General features: G+C 40.9%; 1 protein-coding gene and 1 long non-coding RNA gene across 7 annotated transcripts in view; both read left to right on the top strand.

Annotated features, from left to right (window-relative positions):
• The window catches only part of SYBU (syntabulin), a 73,098-nt gene that overhangs the window by 15,350 nt on the left and 36,889 nt on the right, over positions 1-20,859 (top strand). For all 6 annotated transcript variants that reach the window (XM_084864463.1, XM_084864456.1, XM_084864457.1 and 3 more), the window contains one exon: positions 10,028-10,225. In XM_084864463.1, the coding sequence (XP_084720589.1) occupies positions 10,028-10,225 (198 nt within the window). The remainder of the gene's footprint in view (positions 1-10,027; positions 10,226-20,859) is intronic.
• On the top strand, positions 10,234-17,705 carry LOC311611923. Its single transcript, XR_014793182.1, has 2 exons — positions 10,234-16,454; positions 16,661-17,705. It is a non-coding gene; the product is annotated as an uncharacterized lncRNA (long non-coding RNA).

The raw sequence follows: 20,859 nt of genomic DNA on the forward strand, positions 1-20,859 counted from the left end.
GATGCTACCTGACCTCTCCCTTGAGCTTCGGGCTCACGTATCTAACTGCCTATTTGATATCTCCAAAGTTGTGGATGATTTGTGCCTCAGCTTTAACATGATCAAAAACAGAAGTCTTGATTTCACCCCCTGCTCACCAATGACCACCACGGTCCTTGTTGTTGACGCAAAGAACCTAGCAGACACTCTTTGTCCCTTCTATTTTTCATGACCACAAATGAATGCTTTCCATTATGTTTTCAAAAAGCTATCCCAAATCCATCTACATTTCTCTTATTCATTGTTTAGTGCTACTTCCCTAGTCAGACCACCCTCATCTCACACTTCTACGATGGCAGTGGCCTCCTCCTGGGTTTATTTGCTTCTGTGTTTTCACTCCTGAAGCGTCCACAGGGCATATGGTTAAGAAGGAGGCTCTAGAGTCAGCCTGTTTGATCCATGCCCTGGCTCTGCCACTTCCCGGCTGTGACCTAGGCAGGTGGTTCAAACTCGAGTGCTGGCATTTCGCGCCCTCTGCACAGCAGGATGATGTTTGTGCCGATCTCAAGGGGATATTAGATGTTGAGGTCGGTGTTAAGTGTTTAAAACATGCCTGGTACTTAGGAGCACTCAGTAAGTATTAGCTAGATAGATTACCACTCGTACAGACTTCTCCACAAACAGCATTGCTGTCATCTGCCTAATGCATGCCGTGGCTTCCACTGCGCTTGCTATGCATGTAGCATTCCTGGCCACAGTCCTGCACATACTCGTCATCAATCCTTTTCTCCTGTCTATCTCCCTGGGTTTCTTTCTGTCTCTTCAATGCACCAAATTCCTCGTTGCCTTCCCTGCCTGCAGTTCTCTCCCCTGCCTTTTCCAGGACTGGCTTCTTCTCATGTTTTAGTCTCAGCTAAAATGGCCTCGTCAGGGCCTTCCTTGGCAACCTTTCTAATGAAGTATCTTTCCACCTCCCACCTCGATAGTCTTTCTACTATCACCCAGTTTGTTCGTTAACAGTAAGTACATCACAATCAAAATACCTTCTCGGTGTATTTTTTTTTTCCTATTTTTAAATATATATATTTTATTGATTTTTTTTTTTTTTACAGAGAGGAAAGGAGAGGGATAGAGAGTTAGAAACATTGATGAGAGAGAAACATCGATTCAGCTGCCTCTTGCACACTCCCTACTGGGGATGTGCCCGCAACCAAGGTACATGCCCTTGACCGGAATCGAACCTGGGACCCTTGAGTCTGCAGGCCGATGCTCTATCCACTGAGCAAAACCAGTTAGGGCCTTTGTGTATTTTTTACTTGTTTATTAAATGTCTCTCTCCACCACTAGAATGTGAACTCCTTGACGACAAGGATTGTAGAGTCTTGATTGTCATTACATCCCTAATATCTAGAAGATTACCTGATACAGGAAGTCAGTAATTATATGTGGAAAGAATAGATGAATGGATGGATAGGTAATGAGATTCTTACACCTCAACATTGGTAATTGGGTAGTGTTTCATTGTATAGTTCTACAGCCAAATTAGTGTAGAGCCTTATAGACTTGTGAATTCTCACTCCAAAAAGATTCTAAAATTAAATGAGTGGAAGTTCAAATTTTGCTATTGGAAACTAGAATGCAAAAACTATTTGAATGGCAAGCATTTATATGATTACTGTCTTGAAGCAAGACTACTGGAAAACTGGAAACATCTAGAGTTTCTTGCCTCGGATTTTTGTGGTCTGCTTATTATGGGATGGCTCCTTTTAACAGCTTCCTTTGTCTGTTTTTGATTTGAGCATTCCCCAAATTGCTGCTGTTTCCTCTTGAAACAAAGGCATAGAACATTTTAGAAAACAGCTAGCTTTTGGTAGTTAGGAAAACAAGGACTTGGTAACATTTAGACAAACCCTGAGTCAGTTACTTAGTAGATGTGTGACTGAAATGCTTAACCTCTGTTTTCCTACCTATAAAATAAGATATTATTACGTTATAGGATAAAAAGTAGTGTTCGTGCCATGTGATAACTACTTAACAAATGTTACATTTCTCACCTTACCTAGAGTCAGTGCTTTTTAATTATTTTCTTACTGTACCTCTTCAGTGCATTTGAGTGGTTTGTGGTATTTCACAGGGTTCAGATCAACAGTGAGTGTAAACTGTGGCATTTTATGTCTTTATCAGATTATCTTAAAAAAATCTCAGTATCTAAAGTAGTAAGAATAATAATACATATAACAGTGCCTGACACATGGTAGTTACCCAATATATATTTGAATGGATGAATAAATAGCCAGTAAACATTACTGTCGTTCACGAGAATCAATTTTAATTTCCATATAGGTTTAAGTAATGTTTCCTTAAAATAGCAAAGATTTTTCCTCAAAATGTGCAGCTGAACATTGAATAGCATCAAATCATAACTGAATGTTTCAAAAGACATTATAGTGCAAAACCACGTTTTCCTCTGCCTGTTATTTTTTTAAGAACGTCTTCTGGAATTGTTTAGTTCAGTAATGAGCTCCGAGATCTAAATTAAAAAATTTAGAACCAGAAGTCTTAGAGATGTTTCTTGTATTTTAAAGAAATATTTTACATGTAGAACTTAGTGTTTTGTTCTTGAATGTAATTGATTCAAAGAGAGTAAATAGGGACTTAGTCATCATAATTGCCACCAAATGTGCTCACAGCCCTGTTTGTTAGACATTTTGGTTAAAAGTTGGGAAATTAGGTATATTTAAAATATCCCAATATTTTAAAATGTAGATTTAAGAATATATGTAGATTTTTTTTTTTTTTACTTTGCAAAAAAACATTCATTGTTATAGAATTTCATCAGAGAAACATTGCACAGTAATATGGAAAGGGAAATTTTTCTAAAAATTAAAAAAAATAATGTACCTATCTAACCTTATCAAAAAGGACTAAATTTAAATGAAAAGGTAAGTTATAAAAAGGTAGAATAAGGAATATATAAAATTTGGTTGATTTGGGTAGAGAAAAAGAGTGTAAGCATTAAACCACTAGAAGAAATCAAAGGAAAAATATGAAGAGATTTGGCAACTAGAAATATAAAAATGCTTAAAAATAAAAAAGATTATAAAGTTAAAAGCAAACAACAAACTGGATGAGAGATGACAAAGGGCTAATGCCTTTCACATGCAAGGATTTCTTCCAGGCCAGGAAGAAAATCTTAACACTTTAGAGAAAAGTTGTCCATGGACATGAACGATTCATAGAATAAGTAAAAAGTCCAGTGAACATGTGAAAGACAGGAAGCCTCACTGATAACTAAATATATGTGAACTGAAACATCAGAAATACATTTTCCATTATTAACTCGGCAAAAGTGCAAGCAGAATCATATTCAATACTGATCAGAATTTAATAAATGGGATACTCTCATACAATAATATAGGAATGTAAGTTGGCTCAAACTTCTTGGAAGTCTTTGTAATTCCACTATTTTTAGAGATGAATTCTTTAAGATGATAAAAAAAAAAAAAACTTGACCAAATATTTATCTGTGAAAATGTTATTAAACTTTAATAATAGTGAGAAAGTTAGAAACAACCTAAAGTATCCCAGAAGGAGAAATTGATTTTTTTTAAATGCAATGTTTACATCTATTTTGCTCTTTTAACATTTTTTATAAAATATTTTCAAACTTGGTAAAATGTACTTAAAAGCAGAGAGAATAAGGCAGTGATTCCCAATATGCTGCTTATTCGCTTTTTCCACATTAAACAACAGCAGGATATCATCGTATTAGCCACATCTATTCCCTTTTTCCCTTTCTTTTTTACTTTGCTGAAGCATTTTAAAGCAAAACTCCAGTCATCGTGTCATATTGTGCCTACCTACATACATCATCATGCATTTCTTTCTTTTTTTTTAATTGACAATTTCTTACATAATCATGGTGCCATTTTCACTACTAACACAATTACCATAATTCCCTGATGATGGAGAACAGTGAAATAGCCCTAATTGTCTCAAAAGTGTCTCTTTGCTTCCTCATGGCATCCTTTAGCCCGGAGGCCAACAGTCTTTTTCTGTAAAGGACCAGACAGCGACTCTTCCGCCTTTGCTGGCCAGATGATCTCTGTCACAGCTGTTCAGCCCTGCCATTGTGAGCTTGGAAGCCACAGGGAACGTGCAGAGGATTGGGCATGGCTGTGTTTCAGTGGTATTCTATTACAAAAGCAAACAGCTTTCTACCATTCTCACTTTTACCTGAGTTTCACCAGTGGCCCTGCAGGCTATAAGTTCACCAAGCCCCGATTTAACTCATTATTTCCTTCTCCATATATTTCATAAGGTGGACATTAGCTTTGAAAGTTGGATAGATTCGGGGGGAATGTTTTGTGGTGAGAATACTTCATGGGGAGTGCTGAGGGCTTCACCTCCCATTCCATCAGACGGTACCTGACGTCTGTTGTGCTACTCTATTGTTGGTGATAATCAGAATACTTCGTGGGTACTAATCCCTCTACTGTATCGATTATGTTGGTTGCCCAGATAATTTAATTCGACATAATTACAAAATAGCCCTGGCTGGGTGCGCAGTTGATGTCGTCCCATACACCAAAAGGTTTCAGGTTCTATTCTTCGGCTGGGCACATACTTAGGTTGTGGATTCAATCCCAGGTCAGTCTAGTATGGGAAGCAATCAATTGATATTTCTCCCTAATATTGCGCTCTCTCTCTCTCTCTTCTCTCTCTCTCTCTCTCTCTCTCTCTCTCTCTCTCTCTCTCTCTCTCGTCCTCTCTCCCTCTCTTTCCCCCTCCTCTCTCTCTCTCCCCCTAAAAATCAATTAACAAATTTCAACATAAGCATGGTTTCTGGCTCACCTCCCATGATTTCCATTGGGTTGGGATTCTTGTGAGTGAAAGGGATATTTTCTCTCTCTTTAGTTTTGCTTTTCTGTATGCCTGTGAACTCGGATTTTTTTTTAAATATTCAATGGTTATCAGTCGGTAGCATTTATTATTCTTTTTCATGCCCAAATTATTCCATCTTTGGTCAACTGGGACCCCTTTGTGTTGGCTCCTGTTAGTCATTAATAGCTTGCTTTCTAGCCTAACAAATTCCAGAGAGAAATGGTCAGTAGCAGAGTAATAAAACTGTCTATAATATATGTTGAAATTTTAGCAAAACAAAAAGCAAGCAACCAGATACAGCCATATATGAATCTAAGAAAAGATTAATAAGAAATATCCAAATGGTTAAATATTTTTGTTGCTGGTACTATTATAGGAAAATACTACCTCCGTATTTTTTCTTTAGCGCTTTGCACTTTTCTGCACTCCAGATTTTCCACAATGAGAATTACTACTTTAACAATAAAAAGATTAAGTTAAAATTTTAACAACCCCAACAGATTTTCTTTACTAATAAGTTCTTCTACTGCATTTAAAATAAAGTTGAAATTATTTTAAAAGATATGCACATCTTTTTCAGAACTGTAAGTGGAGTAATTATACCCCATATTTTTAAAGAGCTGTAATGTATGCAAAGAGGAAAAATAGATAAGCAATTTTTAAATATTCTCTTTCTTATTGAAAGTATTACAGATGTCCCCCTTTTTCCTCTCTTTGACCACCTCCACCCACACCCACCTCCCTTTACCAATTACCCCCCCCACCCCCACCAAGCCTTCATACTATTGTCTGTGCCCCTGGGTTATGCATCTAGGCACATAAGTTTTTTGGTTAATCTCTCCCCACCCTGCCCCCGCTTCCCTCTGAGATTCATTAGTCTGTTCTATGCTTCTGTGTCTCTAGATCTATTTTGTTCATCAATTTATTTTGTCCATTTTGATTCCACATATGAGTGGTGCTTGGTTTTCCCATCTGTCTTTGTAGACCTTACATTTTTTTCCTTTAACAACAGTTTGGACACTAGTGGGTAGGTATATCTCTTGCAACGCTTTAGTTAGACCTCAACTTCTGGGGGTTCCTGGATCTGGGAATATTCTTTCTATTATTCTCAGTCCTGCATATTGACAGGTTCAAAGCAAATAAACAAGGACAACAACAGCAAAATAACTTAGCCCTTAATGTCAATCCGGGAAGACATGTAAATGTGTCTCCTTCACTGTAGATGGTGGTCCTTTAGGTGTGGCCTTGGTGAGGCTCACTTTTACCTGAGTTTCACCATTGGCCCTTGTAAGTGGGATTTTAAACGATGACCCCATGAAAAAAAATCATCCTGTATTTTTATTTTTATTTATTTTTTAATATATTTTATTGATTTTTTACAGAGAGGAAGGGAGAGGGATAGAGAGCCAAAAATATTGATGAGAGAGAAACATCGACCAGCTGCCTCCTGCACGTCCCCCACTGGGGACGCGCCCACAACCAATGTACATGCCCTTGACCAGAATCGAATCTGGGACCTCTCAGTCCGCAAACCGACGCTCTATCCACTGAGCCAAACCAGTTTCCGCTCATCCTATATTTTTAAATGTATCACACATTGTGTAAAGTATGGAATGTGGTTCTGGTGTGTGTGTGTGTGTGTGTGTGTGTGTGTGTGTATGGAGTTATTCTTACCATGAATAACAGAGAAAGAAGTGTAAAAACTCAGCCATGTAAGAGCTGGTGTGTGAGTGGATGTGTGCACATGTGCCTCTATGTGTTTAAAAAAAACCAAAAAAGCTTCTCCCTCTCCAATGCAGACAGCCTTCTACACCCTCTTCCTAAAGTCTTTGTGCCAAAACCAGACTAAAATGCTCGTGCTTTTCTCTGGCACTCTTCTGGAAATGTGGAACAACTCACACTCTGGGGGTAGATCATTCTGGATTTCTGCCATTTCCTGCCCAGAGACAGTAGCCTCGTGGAATCCTGGTAGAACTACTTTTCACTGATAAATTCTTTGCACAAACCTATCATTATAAATCTCTGGATTCTACAGGACAAATTCAGGAATCAAGGTAGCAGCAAGAAACAAGGCAAGGGCAAAGGGTTTATCCCAAGCCGGTTCAAGAAATAAATCTCTTCAATATGTGCTTGATCCACACGCAGCTTGGCTCATGGTAGATTAGGCCTGAGCAGCCAGAGAACATCAACTTGTCTCCACTATTCTCAGCATACATAGACTTTTGGAAAGGACAATTATCTTTATCTGGACTGGTGATCAGCCTCCAACTGTGACCAGGAAGATAAAAAAAAGAGTAGGAGGAAGAAGAGGGAAGGGGGAGAGTGGAAAGGGGGCCTTAGACATGACGTTGAAAAAAATCACCACTCCTTCAGTGCTGCGTGGAGGAAAATACCGCAGGTGTCACTGGTGATGAGATAGCCCACCCGTATGGGAAGTTCTGTTGCCCTGGCTTTGGCCTTCCTTTGCATAACTTGAAGCGTGCTCTCCGTGGTAGGAAAATGTATGGCCCTGCCCTTTGCAAAGCCAGATTCCTTTGTTAGTGTTGGTCCCACTAGACAAAACAGGCAAATGTCCCAGCTTCTCTAACTCACAGATTTTCATGGCTATGGATGTGCCCGGCCCCCTCAGCCCTGCCTTATCCAGCCTCAGTTCCCCAGCCCCCTCAGCTCCATAGGGGAAGGCAGTTGGGGACAATCATGCTGACAGGGGAGTAGTTAGGTGTCAATCAGGTCAGCAGGGGAATGGTTAGGGGGCTATCTATTGTAGATGGCAGGCAGAGTGGTTAGGGGCAATAATGCAAGCAGGCGAGTGGTTAGGAGCCAGCAGTCCAAGATTGTAAGAGGGATCCCAGATTAGAGAGGGTGCAGGCTGGGCTTAGGGACATCATCCCCCTGCACAAATTTTGTGCATTGGGCCTCTAGTTTTTAATAAGACATAGCACTTAATCCTTGACATTACCAGCACTGAAGACATGGTGTGAACATACTCTTATTTCACTTTAACAAGAATGATAATAGAACCAAACAGAACACATATGCTTTCTGTTTATTTGAAGCATACTTTGATAGTTTCTCAATACCAGCAATTGCTTAATAGTGTCACTTTGAGTCTAAGATTTTTCTGAGAAAAAATTACATTTTAGGGTCAAAAATCTGAAGCATTGATTTGTATTTATTTGGGCCATCTCTCTTTCTAAAGAAGTATTTTATGGAACTGGACTCATAAAGAAATGGCTTTCAAGGCAATGGGTAATTTTGAATGAGTAGGCCTCATTTCTTTGGGTTTGTCTTCTTTTGGAGAGGACTTAAGGAGAGACTCTCCTGAGGCGATGTGCAGACCTGTTGAGCCTTGTCAAAGCGCTGGAATCAGTGTGAGTAATGGCTTTGCACCTTCAGAGAAGGAGCTCAGATTTCTTCGGGGTGAAACACGGGACCTGCAAATGGAAGAGAGAGGCAGGGACAATAAGCCATGAAATAGCTGAACAGTAGCAGCCAAGAAGGGTTCTCATCATTCTGTAATCCAAGAGTTCAGGAAGAACACAGCACATTGCAAAGAGCAGCAAAGGCAGAAGGCACAGACAATGCTCCAAGCACCATTCACTTCCAGAGTGGACTATTGAGGTCCTATGTACACTGTATCCAAAAGTGTTTTTTTTTTTTGTTTTTTTTTTAAGGATATTAGGAGAAATAAATCATTTTACTAGTACCAAGTTCACTTATTCCAGGAACTAGGCTATTTCATAACAAAATCTTAAATGAAGGCCAAAAATGAAGCAATGGCAGTTCTCTTTGGATGGATTCTAAATTCAGACAATTGGTATATTTTATTCAGGCTTAGTTCTATTTCTGTTTTAGTCAAGCTATGGAGTTTTATGATAGATTTTCATAGATGGCAAATTATTTTTAGTTCCTTTAATATTCATAAAAATATAATACTTCTACTAAAAGTTGTACTAAATGTCGTCGTCGTCGTCTTCTTCTTCTTCTTTTGTCTAACTAGTTACTAAGGTAACTTTGGCATCAAAATATGTTTGTATAACAAAGATATATTTAGTAATGAAAATGACCACTGATTGATTAGTTTGAGTGGACATACTTTTAAGTAATATTGATTTGCATTAAATTCCTATAAAGTTCTCCTCATCCAAGTATACATGAATTAGCCAACCATCATAAATATTTAATAAATGTGGAAAGCACTTATAGGAGTCAGCAGCACAACTTTCCTGTTTGCTGAATAGGCGTCTACACAGGTCACTTCCCATTATGCATATTCATTTATAATAATGACAGTGGTAATAATCTGTAACTTGAAAGTTAAGAGAACGTTTTGAGCATCAAAATTCATTTTACCTGTTTACCCCAGACTACAAGATACTAATCAATATACTTTTGGGTGTACATAATAATAAAACAGGACCACTTCTCTCTGCTTCCTAGAACTCACAATGCCGGCTCTCTTTATCTCTCATCCTGTTAACCAAATGATGGGCCAAGTTAGTGATCAAAAACTGGGTGTGGTCAATAATTTTCAAGTCACTTTTTTTCCTAAAACAGACAACTCTGAAGCGTTCCCATTAAGGATTCAGGTTGCTGTGCTGAATTTTTACTAACCCCATCAAAAATCCATGGCCATTTATGACCCAAACGTAGATTACCTAATGTGTTAAAAAGAGACAAACCTTTAGGTTTTGAGAGCATGAATGTTACAGAAATATTTGTAATCCAAAAAGCTTATAAGGTATTGCCTTAAAATGTGTTTTTTGATCATTGATATTTTTTATTTATTTTATTTATCTTTATTGTTGAAAGTATTACAAATGTCCAATTCCCCATTGACCCCCTCTATCCCACACCCATCTCCCCCTAAGGCCTTTATTACACTATTGTCTGCGTCCATGGGTTATGCATATATGCATGTAAGTTTTTTGGTTTGATCATTGATATTTTCTCTGTTAAAATGATTGACCAAAATATGGAAAACAAAAGGAGAGTCATTTACAGGCGTTTGCTTGATAAGCAAAGTGTGTGTGTGTGTGTGTGTGTGTGTGTGTGTGTGTACACACGTGCGTGAGCGCATATGTGCACGGCTCACTGTATGTTTCTCTTGGCTATCATTGGTTTCCTCCTCCTCACTGAACACTTCTTGGTTCCTGTCTTCCAGATGACACTGGCTGTCCTAGTAGCCAGTCTGTGTCTCCTGTGAAGACGCCCTCGGATACTGGAAACAGTCCTGTTGGCTTTCGCCCTGGAAGTGATGAAGACTTTACCAGGAAGAAATGCACAGTTGGAATGGTTGGCGAGGGAAGCATCCAGTCAGCTCGATATAAGAAGGAACCCAAGTCAGGCCTTGTGAAGCCAGGTAAATGCGCTTATACGTATGTTGTGATCAGCGTAGTATGACTGTGGTGATTTCACACTTGAAAAGAAACACCTGTATGTCAAGACAGGGAACACTAATGCTGCACCTAGAACCCAGAAACATCTGTTTTCAAAAAGGATGTGGGACCAAGAGTGGAATATTTTTCTACACTAGTTGTTAAAAATTGAGAAATTATAGTGATATGAGCACATTATAAAGACATAGAAGATGGAGCAACGTTGAAGAAATGTAAACTGGATGATCTAGTAGACATTTAAACACTATAATTAATCCCAACATAAATTATATTAGAAAGTTACCATCTAAAGTGACCACAAATTATGAAAAAAAAGAGGTTAGCTTGATGCAGATCTTTAGGGCTGAGCATACTTGCAAACCTGGTTATTTTATTTGCTTTTAAAGATAGAAATATGAATATGATATTATATGTACCAATTGTACCAGTTATTAATGTGGATTTTCCAATCAAAGAAAACATGATAATTTCAAAAGAAACATCAGAAGTGCTTTATTCAAAGTAATGTTCATTGCTAGCTACACATTTCCCCCATCTTTCAGGTAACTTGCAGATACCGTCCCAATAGAACTTTTCTTGTTTTGAGGCAAACCATTCAGAGGCCCAATTTTCCACTTTTTCGTACGTTTTGAAGTGCTGCTCAGAAAGTGCGAGTACCATTGATCAGAATAAGTGGTAATCTGAAGGAGCAAGGTCTGGTGAATACGGCGGGTGGGTTAATACTTCCCAGGCAGGATCTTTTAACCTGTCTTTTCACTAGTTTTGAAGTATGTGAAGGTGCGTCATCATGAAGCAAAAGTACTTTGCCATGTCTTCTGGCCCATTCTGGTTGTGTTATGATCAAAGTGTGGTTCTAATTGATGATGTGTTGTTGGTAGCGATCAGTATTAACGGTTTCACCTGGTTTTGGAAGCTCAAAATACACCACACCTTCCTGATCCCACCAAATGCAGAGCATTGTCTTTCCAGAGTGACTTGGCTTTGTAGTTCATATTGATGGTTGACCTGGATCAATTCATGATTTTTGTGAGTCTGGGAGTCTCAAAATAAATCCACTTTTTATCTCCAGTCACTATTCCATGCAAAAAGGACCTTCTTTCGTGCCATAGAAGCAACATTTTACTGATGACTTTTCGGTTTTCCATTTGTCTCTCATTCAGTTGATGTGGCACCCATTTTCCTTCCTTTAAAATCTTTCCCATTGCTTGTAAATGATCAGAAATTGTTTGCTGAGCAACGTTTAATCTTTCTGCAAGTTGTTTTTGAGTTTGACATGCATCTTCATCCAATAATGCTTGTAATTGTTGGTCTTCAAACTTTTCCGGTTCTCTTTGACATTCTTCGTGTTTCCCATCTAAATCATCACTTTTAAAGCATTTAAACCAGCGTTCGCAAGAATCTTGAGATGGAGCATGTTTACCATAAGCTTCCCAAAGTATACAATAATGTTTAGCAACACTTTTCTTCAAAATAAAGTAATGAATTAAAACTTCCCACAAATGCTCTTTTTTTTGGCCATAAATTCCACATTTTTAAACATAAAAATATCTATGATGTTAACACTTTCAGAAAATTTGACATATGAAGTTTTGAAGCTTGTTGTCAATACAACAAAATAGCATATATATCAAATGGCATATATATCACATATGTGTAGTTCCATCTATTGAAAAAAAAATTCGCATTAACCAATATTCCTGGTATGTGTGTGCGTCTATGTGTGTGTGTGTGTGTGTGTGTGTGTGTGTGTGTGTGTGTATATATATATATATACACACACATATATATGTATTCAAGGATTACAAAATACTAAAAACTATTCAATGAAATAGAGATCATTATTGTATTGGATGAAATACCATGAATATTAGAAAAGGTCAATTTTCAGAATTTGCAATATATAAATAAATATTTTATATCCCAGAAATATATACAGTAAATGAGTGAATAGTTTTAGTAGAACTGAATTTCTAACCTTACAGTAAAAAGACATGAGCACTGGCATTGTGAGACAACTTCTACTTCTAAATGGCATTATTTTCTTTAACACTCACAGTTATCCTATGCATATTTATGAACCTGAAAAGACAGATTAGTAGCCTGCATGGGTCCTCATTCCTTCCATTTGTCTTCTAACTTTTGTTTGTGATGACATTACTGTACAGGGAGCTACAGACAGCTTTATTTCAATGGAGGCAAAGCTTGGCAGGTGTCCTTTTCCATTGGGAAGGCTGGCATCCTCTTCCATCACTGTCAACTTTTGTTCCTCCTGAATAATTGATGTGCACAGCACATCTTAATGGACTATTCTTCATCTTGCACTTAGTCAACCAAAGAGAGTGTCATTTAATCTCAGAGCAAAACTTAAAACTGTGTGAAAAAGAAGTCCCCTTTTTCCTGGGCTCCTGATAAATGAGTCATGATGAATTTGTTAATAATCGATTGCTTTGGAATCATATTAAAAAAAAAGAAAAGGAATGATACGCAGTGGGGAAGACAGCATATGAAAAAAGGAAGATGGATATGGTAAAAAGGGAGGTGGGTATCCTCAATACTTAGGACAGAGGCAGTGAGGTGAAGCATGTCATGTAATTATGGGCAAGAAATAAAACCATTACCTTGTGTACTGTGTGGGAGGAAAAACAATTTGTCTTCTACTCTTCTATGTGCTTCTGGCTGGTCTGATAATCAGATTGGCATGAGACAGATTAACAGGAGAAAATAACCAATCGTATTAACAAATGTACAAACGGGGCGTTTCTTAAGCATATGGACCCCCTGGACAAAGCAGGCAGTTGAGGCCTTTGTGCACTTCCAGACAAAGAAGAGGACTTCAAAGGGGAAGTAAGCAATTCACAGGTGTACGAAAAGGAGCAAATATTTGTTAAACAAATTCTTGCCAGGCCACCCAGAAACAATGGGACACAGATGGGAGTCTAACAAACAGACTTCGCAACTTTCTCCCTGTCTGCCACACTCAGTTTATATCATACGAAGGTGATAGCTTCCTGGAAAAGCGGATTTTTCCTTGCAGATTCCTTTAGGCAGGTGAGCGGGCGACAAAGAAAAGTGACTCTTTTTGGTTCTTAAAAATAACCAGCTTAAAAATAATTTCCCCAAAAGGCATATTTGGGGTGGCAAAATTTGACTTCCCCTCAGGACCCAAGGACAAGACCTGCCTCCCTCCCCCAGCTCAGTCGTCCTCTTAATATTGACATATAATTCACGTGCCATAAAATCCACACCTTGGAAGTGCACAATTCCGTGGGTTTTAGCCTATTCAAAACGTGGTGCAACATCACCACTGGTTCCTGAACGTTTGTATCACCCCCAAAAGAAACCCTGTTCCCAGGAGCAGTCACTTGCACACTCTCCCTCCCCCGGCCGCTGGCAACTGCGTACCTAGTCTCTGTCTATGGGTCAGCCTGTTTGGGCAGCACATGCAAAGGGAGTCAGTCACACAATATGCGGCCTTGGGTGATTGGCTTCTTTCATTTAGCATGATGTTTTCAAGGTTCATCCATCTAGCATGTATTCGGATCAATGACATTCTGTTATGTTGATAACCCACATTATTAAATGGACTTTTTTAAAAAGGAAATTTAAGTTTATAGAAAAACTGAGCGGAGAATACAGAGTCCCCATGTACCCTCTCACCAGTAAGTACTACCTCAGTTTCCCCCGTTACTCATCTCCTGCCTTGGTGCTGTGCTATACAGCATCTTCTTTCTCCATTCACAGTCGATGGACATCTGGGTTGATTCTGCTTTGGGTCTATTAGGAATAATGTGTTATGAACATTCACGTCTGGGTTTTTGTATGGACACGGGTTTATTTCTCGTGGATGTATAGCGAGGAGTAACATTGTTGACAAATGTGGTAACTCTATGTTTAACTCTTTGAGGAATTGCCAAACTGTTTTTCCAAAATGGCTGCACCGTTTTACATCCCTGCCAGCAATGTCTGATGGCTCTGATTTCTCCACATCCATCCTTGTTGACAGTTGTTATTGCCTACCTTTTTTTTTTTTTTTTTTGATAGCCATTCCAGTGGGTGTCCATTGGTATTTCATTATACTTTTAAATTTACATTTCCCTGGTGGAGAATGGTGATGAGTGTCTTTTCATGAACATGTGGGATGTAAGTTTAAGAGGAGGAGCCCTGAAATCCTCTTTCGGTTCTCCTAGTACACGGGGTCGGTATATATTGGGGGCTTGGTCAACATTTGTTGACCTTGGCAGCAAAGATGGACTCTGGGTTTGAGAAGATAAAATGATGCTGGAAAGAATGTCAGCTTCGTGGATTGCACAGAAAAGGTAGATTTCATTGTGAGAGTTACATAGGGTTGGAATGCAACCTGAAATCATTTCATTTTTTGCTCTCCACCCCACATTATCTACCAAAATATCCACCGCTCATTCTAAAATCATTTCACAGTGGTTAACAACAGTACAAGGAAACAGTGAAACACGAGACAAGTGTGGTGCAGAAGGAACAAACTAAGTTTAAATGGGAGTTAAGATTTTCATTGACCTTCCTTGTTTTAATAATTATAATAAAGAATAATCATGTTAACATAAGACTTCAAACTCTACGTGTGCACACAAAATCCACACCTAGCAAGTAGATAAGTGACTTGATAAGGATCCTGAAGAAGGTAAGTGACTTGATAAGGATCAGCCACTTGACTTGCTGAGAATGTTTAAGGCCCTAGGTCTTTATGAAGAAAATGCAGAGACAAAAAAAAGTAAGGGAGGGAGGAAAAGAGGAAGAAGAGAGACAGAGAGACAGAGAGAGAGGAAGAGAGAGAAAGGAAGTGAGAATTATGAAGGTCATGGACCCATGCTCCAGAAGAATACCCATAAGCACAGAATATCGCATACTATTTCTGAGATTTCATGGATCTCCTTTATTAGGATTTATGAATCCTAGTTTAATGACCCTGGCCTCTCAGAGGCAGACCCTGAAATACCACTTTTGTCAACTGCTTCTAACTTGATCACATATCACCTAAGCAGGTAAGGACCTTGGGTAAATATATTTTTTATTGGCACTTAACCAAGTTCAAAGGTTAAAACTTAATTTTTAGTTGCCTAAAATTCCTAAGGCGATCCCTGAAAACATTGTCCGAGCATTTGAATGGGACTCAATTCTGTACAGTAAGCTCTTTTCATATTTAGAAAAATCTGCACCTTGACCCATAGTTCTCTGAACTTTCAGCAGAATAAACCTGTCAGTCACATACATATGAAGAGAGGAAATCCTGGAAATGAGGCCCCTGGATGACTCCCAAATTTATAAAGTACAGAGACATCATCTGTTGACCCCAAGAAGACAGAGTTCTCAGGTTAAAATGTCCCCCCTCCTCCACCCCCAAGTGGCCCTCTCCCCTCAGCCCAAACTGATCTTGGTACACGCCCTACTTTTTAAAAATAAACTGTCTCATTAGAACCAATACCATTTTACTAAAATAGCAAGCAATTAGCTCTAACGGTTTGGCTCAGTGGATAGGGCATCGGCCTGTGGACTAAAGGGCCCCAGGTTCGATTCTGGTCAAGGGCATGTACCTTGGTTTCGGGCACATCCCTGGTAGGGGGTTTGCAGGAGGCAGCTGATCGATGTTTCTCTCTCATTGATGTTTCTAGCTCTCTGTCCCTCACCTTTCCTCTCTGTAAAAAAATCAATAAAATATATATTTTTTAAAAATAGCAAACAATTAGTGTCTCTTCGATGCTCACGGCCCTTGAACAATAAAGAACAGGAGCCCATTTAATTTTAGGTTGGTTCTAGATTCTGGCAAACTGCTGTGCACCTCAGAAAGGAGTTATTGAAATGTCCCTTTGGTCGTTACCAAAGAGCTGATAATGCTGACTGTCCCTGAAGCAGAAGGAAAAGGAAAGTGGGTACAGGCCGCCAGGAAGGGCTCAGGAAGGTGAGCTGCACAAGCACCCCCTTCCCACCACCTTCCCAACAGGGCATGTGGGAACCCTGCCCTCCTCCAGGCAGGACTCCTGGAACTTCTTCGAGGCAGCAAGCCTTCTGTTCCTCTGGCTTCTGTCAGTGCCTCTGCGGAGTTAATGGAAAATTGCCACCAAAGAGCAAAAGAAAGCATCCCTTCAGTCCAGTTGGATCTGGATGTGTTCCTTTTACCTACAAAGTCAGCTCAGCTGACGTTGATATGGACTCTCTAGAGTAGGGGTGTCGAACTCAATCAGAGAAGGGGCCAAAATCTAAAATCCAGCCTAAATCGCGGGCCGAATGGTTTACTGAACAGTCATAAACTGACAATGTCATAAACTGACAGCGGAGTGCAGTGATGACAGCGCGGTGCGGGCCACATTGCAAGGCCTGGCGGGCTGGATTTGGCCCGCTGGCCTTGTGTTTGACACGTGCTCTAGAACTTAAAAGGAGGCGTCCAATACACCCTTCACTAAGAAATGGAGTGCACACTGTGTGTGCGGAGTCCTTTTTACTGTGGGGGGAGCACTGGGGAGATGTGGCAATGCTGACCTCAATGCCAGCCTGCTCTTAGGGAGCTTCTGGCTTCAGGAAGAAGACTGTGTCACAAGCCGGGCCTGCAGTGCCGACGAAGGAAAAGAGGGAGAGGTGCAGGCATTCCAGCTGGGAATCGGGGGAGAGTGGGGGCTGGAACGTTCCTCGGCCCAGGTGCTCCTCCTAGATTTAGTTTGCAGTTTTCCTGCAGAGATTTTTTTTTTACTCAGAAAGGAAAGGCCTTAGTTGGCTTACATCAAGTGGCATTCCTGGGCCTCCGTTTATGTTGATTTACTGCTCAGCCAGCGCTATATCTTACCCTGGAAGAAAAAGACCCAGTGCCAATGTTTTACAAATACAAGCCCCGAAGGCTTTCTCCAGAGCAAAGGAAACAGTGACACAAGTTAAACAAATAAAAATGTGTGCCCAGCTGGCGTGGCTCGGTGGCTGAGCATCGACCTATGAACCAGGAGGTCATGGTTTGATTCCTGGTCAGGGCCTGTGCCTGGGTTGCAGACTCGATCCTCAGGTGGAGGGTGAGGGGGTGTGGGGGTGGGGGGAAGCATGCAGGAGGCAGCCAATCAATAATTCTCTCTCATCATGGATTTTTCTATATCTCTCTTCCTCTCCCTTCCCCTCTGAAATCAAGAAAAAAAATAAAATGTGGAAAAAACAGCACCTGTAATTAAGTGGATAGGTCAAGAGCAAATAGTTGTGGCCACTTGGAATGTCAAGAAATCCACACTTAGACACTGAAATGTTGAGACCTGCCTTTGAAAGAGGCCACCCCACCGTATTGTATCAGCATCCAAACCAAGTTAGTATTCCCTTATCCGGTGACACCCAGGCTCCTGAAATTGGAAACCTGGCCAGGTGAACTCCAATAACTTCGCAGCAATAACAGAGGGTGGTTCCTTTAAATAAAAAAAACCAAACAAACAAAAAAAAAAACCTCCCACATCCCGAGGCATTTGCTAGGAAACTCGGAAGGGCACCTGCTAGGCTAGGGACTGGCCACTGCTTCCCTCAGTGGAGAGACGTCCTCTCACACACAGCCCTTAGCCGACAGACCTCCCTGCGCGATCACAGGCATCGCGCTCGCTGCAAAGTGAGTTCCGTGAAATGGGAGCTGGACAGCTTACCTGGGGGCCATTCTTACAATAACGGCGCTGCCTAGAGGAAGGACAGTTGAGAGCTTAGAGTTAGCAGGGCTTCTCCCCTGGTTACCTAACTTGTCCTACTTGGGGGGGGAGGGGGGGGCGGGGAGGAGAAGGGTGGAGAAGAGGGTGCTTTTTAACTACCAGATTCTCACCTCCAGCATACGAGGTTCAAATCTAGCGTGCTCTTCAGCTGCTTGGTTTAGTCTTGAAACTTAATGGTTGGCACCTGTGCAATGGGTTGTTGTGGAGATTAAATAGCTGAATGTGAAGTGCCCGATGCTGGACCTGGCACAAGGAATTTCTTTTTATTATGATTATTGTTTAAAGTATTACAAATAGTAGTACTTATGTCTCCTCTTTTTCTCTAATTAACCTTCCCCCATCCACAAGTAATTTCGCTGTAATAATGGTCATTGGTAGCTCTTAAAATAGATAGATCACGAATTCAATGCACTTTGTTTCCAAGAAAACCCTTAAAAACTCTCTTACACTGAACTTATGTTTATTTGAAACGAAAGTCTAGCCTGTCGCGTTATCCCAGTTTACGTAAATCGGGATGTTTGCTGCAGGAGGGTGACAAGAGTACAGTTTGACAGCTGGTACGCTGCCGATGAGGAAAGAGACGGGAGAATATGAAAGAGCAGACAAAAGACCACGGAAAAGCATTGAAATGTTTAAGTGCTACTTAGTGCAGTAATTAATGCTCTAGAAACAGACTGAGTCATTGCAGTGGTGGAACTGGCAGTAAGTGATGTATTTGGGGGCAGAAAAAGGTCTGAAGCATTTGAGAAATATTTTCATAGAGTACAAAAAAACTAGACTTCTAGTGCCCAAAACAGAAGATTTTGGTTCTATGGAAACTTTCAGCCCTCTTGGCAAGGCGGTACTTTTCTAATAGCTTATAGCTACAATCTAAGGGGTTGCAGCGTCTCAGCCCAGCCTCAAATTAAGACTGTTACCTATTCTGGAGACTGACGGAAATATCTGGGAGAGCATGTAATTGTGGGCTTGGGTAACAGTGAAATTGGATTTAAAACACCTTTTTAACTAATGTTTATTGAGCACTGACTGTCCCAGGCTAAAATCTGAGCACTTTACTCGTTTTACCTTAATGTCAGTGCTACAAAGGGAAATCTGATCTCCAGTTTTACAAACGAGGAAAAGGAGGCCCAGAGAGGTTAAGTAACGCACCCAAGGTCACACAGCTCGTAAATGGATTTTAAACAGAGTGAGTTTGCTCCTAACACCTATCCACTGCACTGGCAGTAAGATCTGCTTTCAAAGGATTGGTTTTGATTGCAGTCGAGGAGTGTGATGATCGAAAAAAAAAAAAAAAAAGATGTGTGGCTCTAAGACAGAAATTATTTCTCTCTCATGTGTGTACAGCCCTAACAAGTCTTAATTAACTTTCATAAATTCGCTGATACGGTCTGTGTGTAGATTCTGCTGGCTGTTGCTGATAACAAAATCAATGAACGTTAGCGTAACTTCAGTGAAACACGGGAAGCTGAACACATAACGCCGTTTGGATGCAGATTTAGTACAGGGCACCATGAGGATGTGAACATCAAGGGAATGTTAAGGTCTGCAGTGTTGTCCACATAATTGGGAACTGGTCCTCGCTCCACTTGCTCAAATGTGTGTGCGCCGCCTGCCTGTCGCGTCAGCGAAGATCCTTAGGCCTTCTCAACTCAGGCAAGAGCTCTCCTAGTACACTGATGCTGAAATGGATCTCTGGAACCTTCGTTCACCCTGAATACAGCGGAGTCTGTTCTGTGGTGGATGATTGTAACGTCTGTGGCTTCTCCCACCAGAGCGGTGAAACCAAGCTGCACGGTGATGAGTGGACATCCATCGTGTTTGTGTTTGGGGCGGGGTTACATATGCGCTCCCATGCCTTGCTCCATCGGTGCTTTTGATGATGCCCCCAGTTAATGTAAATGCTGCCCAGTGGTCCGTTAGTGGTTTTCCCCAAAGAATTGGCCGGTTATAATCCTCTTCTCCCCAAATGCTGGCTCACTGGGGACTTATTGCATGTCCAGTGTTCTATCCACTGATTTGGGCGCCGGCCAAGCGCTCACCACGGGCTCTAACGTGTAGAGAGCGAAGCGCTACAGCCTGTTGTGCAGAGCAGACGCTCCAGCAGACCACACACCCACTGCTGACAAGAGAAATAAACCCGGAAACGCCCTTCACACACACAGACTCACCAACCCAGAGCTGTAAGTCAGGCAGCGGTCTGATCTTTTCCCTTAGTGAGGAGGAGAGTTTATTGTAAAGGCAGAGGCCCCGTTAAGGAGATCCCACAAGGGACGGTGAAATACCCGGCAACAGCTCGGAGCCATTCCACACCGTTCAGGGGCGGAGGGAGGGCTGGGGTACCCCAGAACCCGGACAGAGAGAATTCCCCCCAGGCTGTGTGTGGGAGCAGACTGTGCCCTTTCCCTGGCAGGGAAGGAGCTAGCAGGATAATTACCCGGATCCCTCGGTCTTCTTCGTAGCTACGTGGATGCCAGTTGTGGTTAAAGGCCATCACCCTCAGGAGCCTGGCTTCAGTAGCCTTCTGTTCTCAGATGCAGAGTCTGGAATGTTTGTGGCATTGCAGGAAGGAGATCTCCATGTAAGATTCTAAGGAAGACCTTCTATTTCTAAAGGAACTATAAACCTCTTACTTCACCACATGTAAGATTTCTGCTAAAGCCAGGTTTGAATCCCAGCTGTGCATTGACTGGCTGGCATTCATTCGTTCAACAAATAGGTATTAAGCATTTGTTCCATGCTGACAGCATTGTCCCAAGCATGAAGGGTAGAGGAGTGAGAAAACAGGCAAGTTGAGCTGCCTTTAACACGGGGAGATGGCTGACACACAAGCAGATAAACCAGATGAGTCCAGATAGTGACAGTAAAACAAGGCCATGCTATGATGACAGTGACTGGGGAGATGA

This window comes from Pipistrellus hanaki (genome assembly GCF_964339955.1).
Source record: "Pipistrellus hanaki genome assembly, chromosome: 17".
Classification (NCBI taxonomy): Eukaryota; Metazoa; Chordata; class Mammalia; order Chiroptera; family Vespertilionidae; genus Pipistrellus; species Pipistrellus hanaki.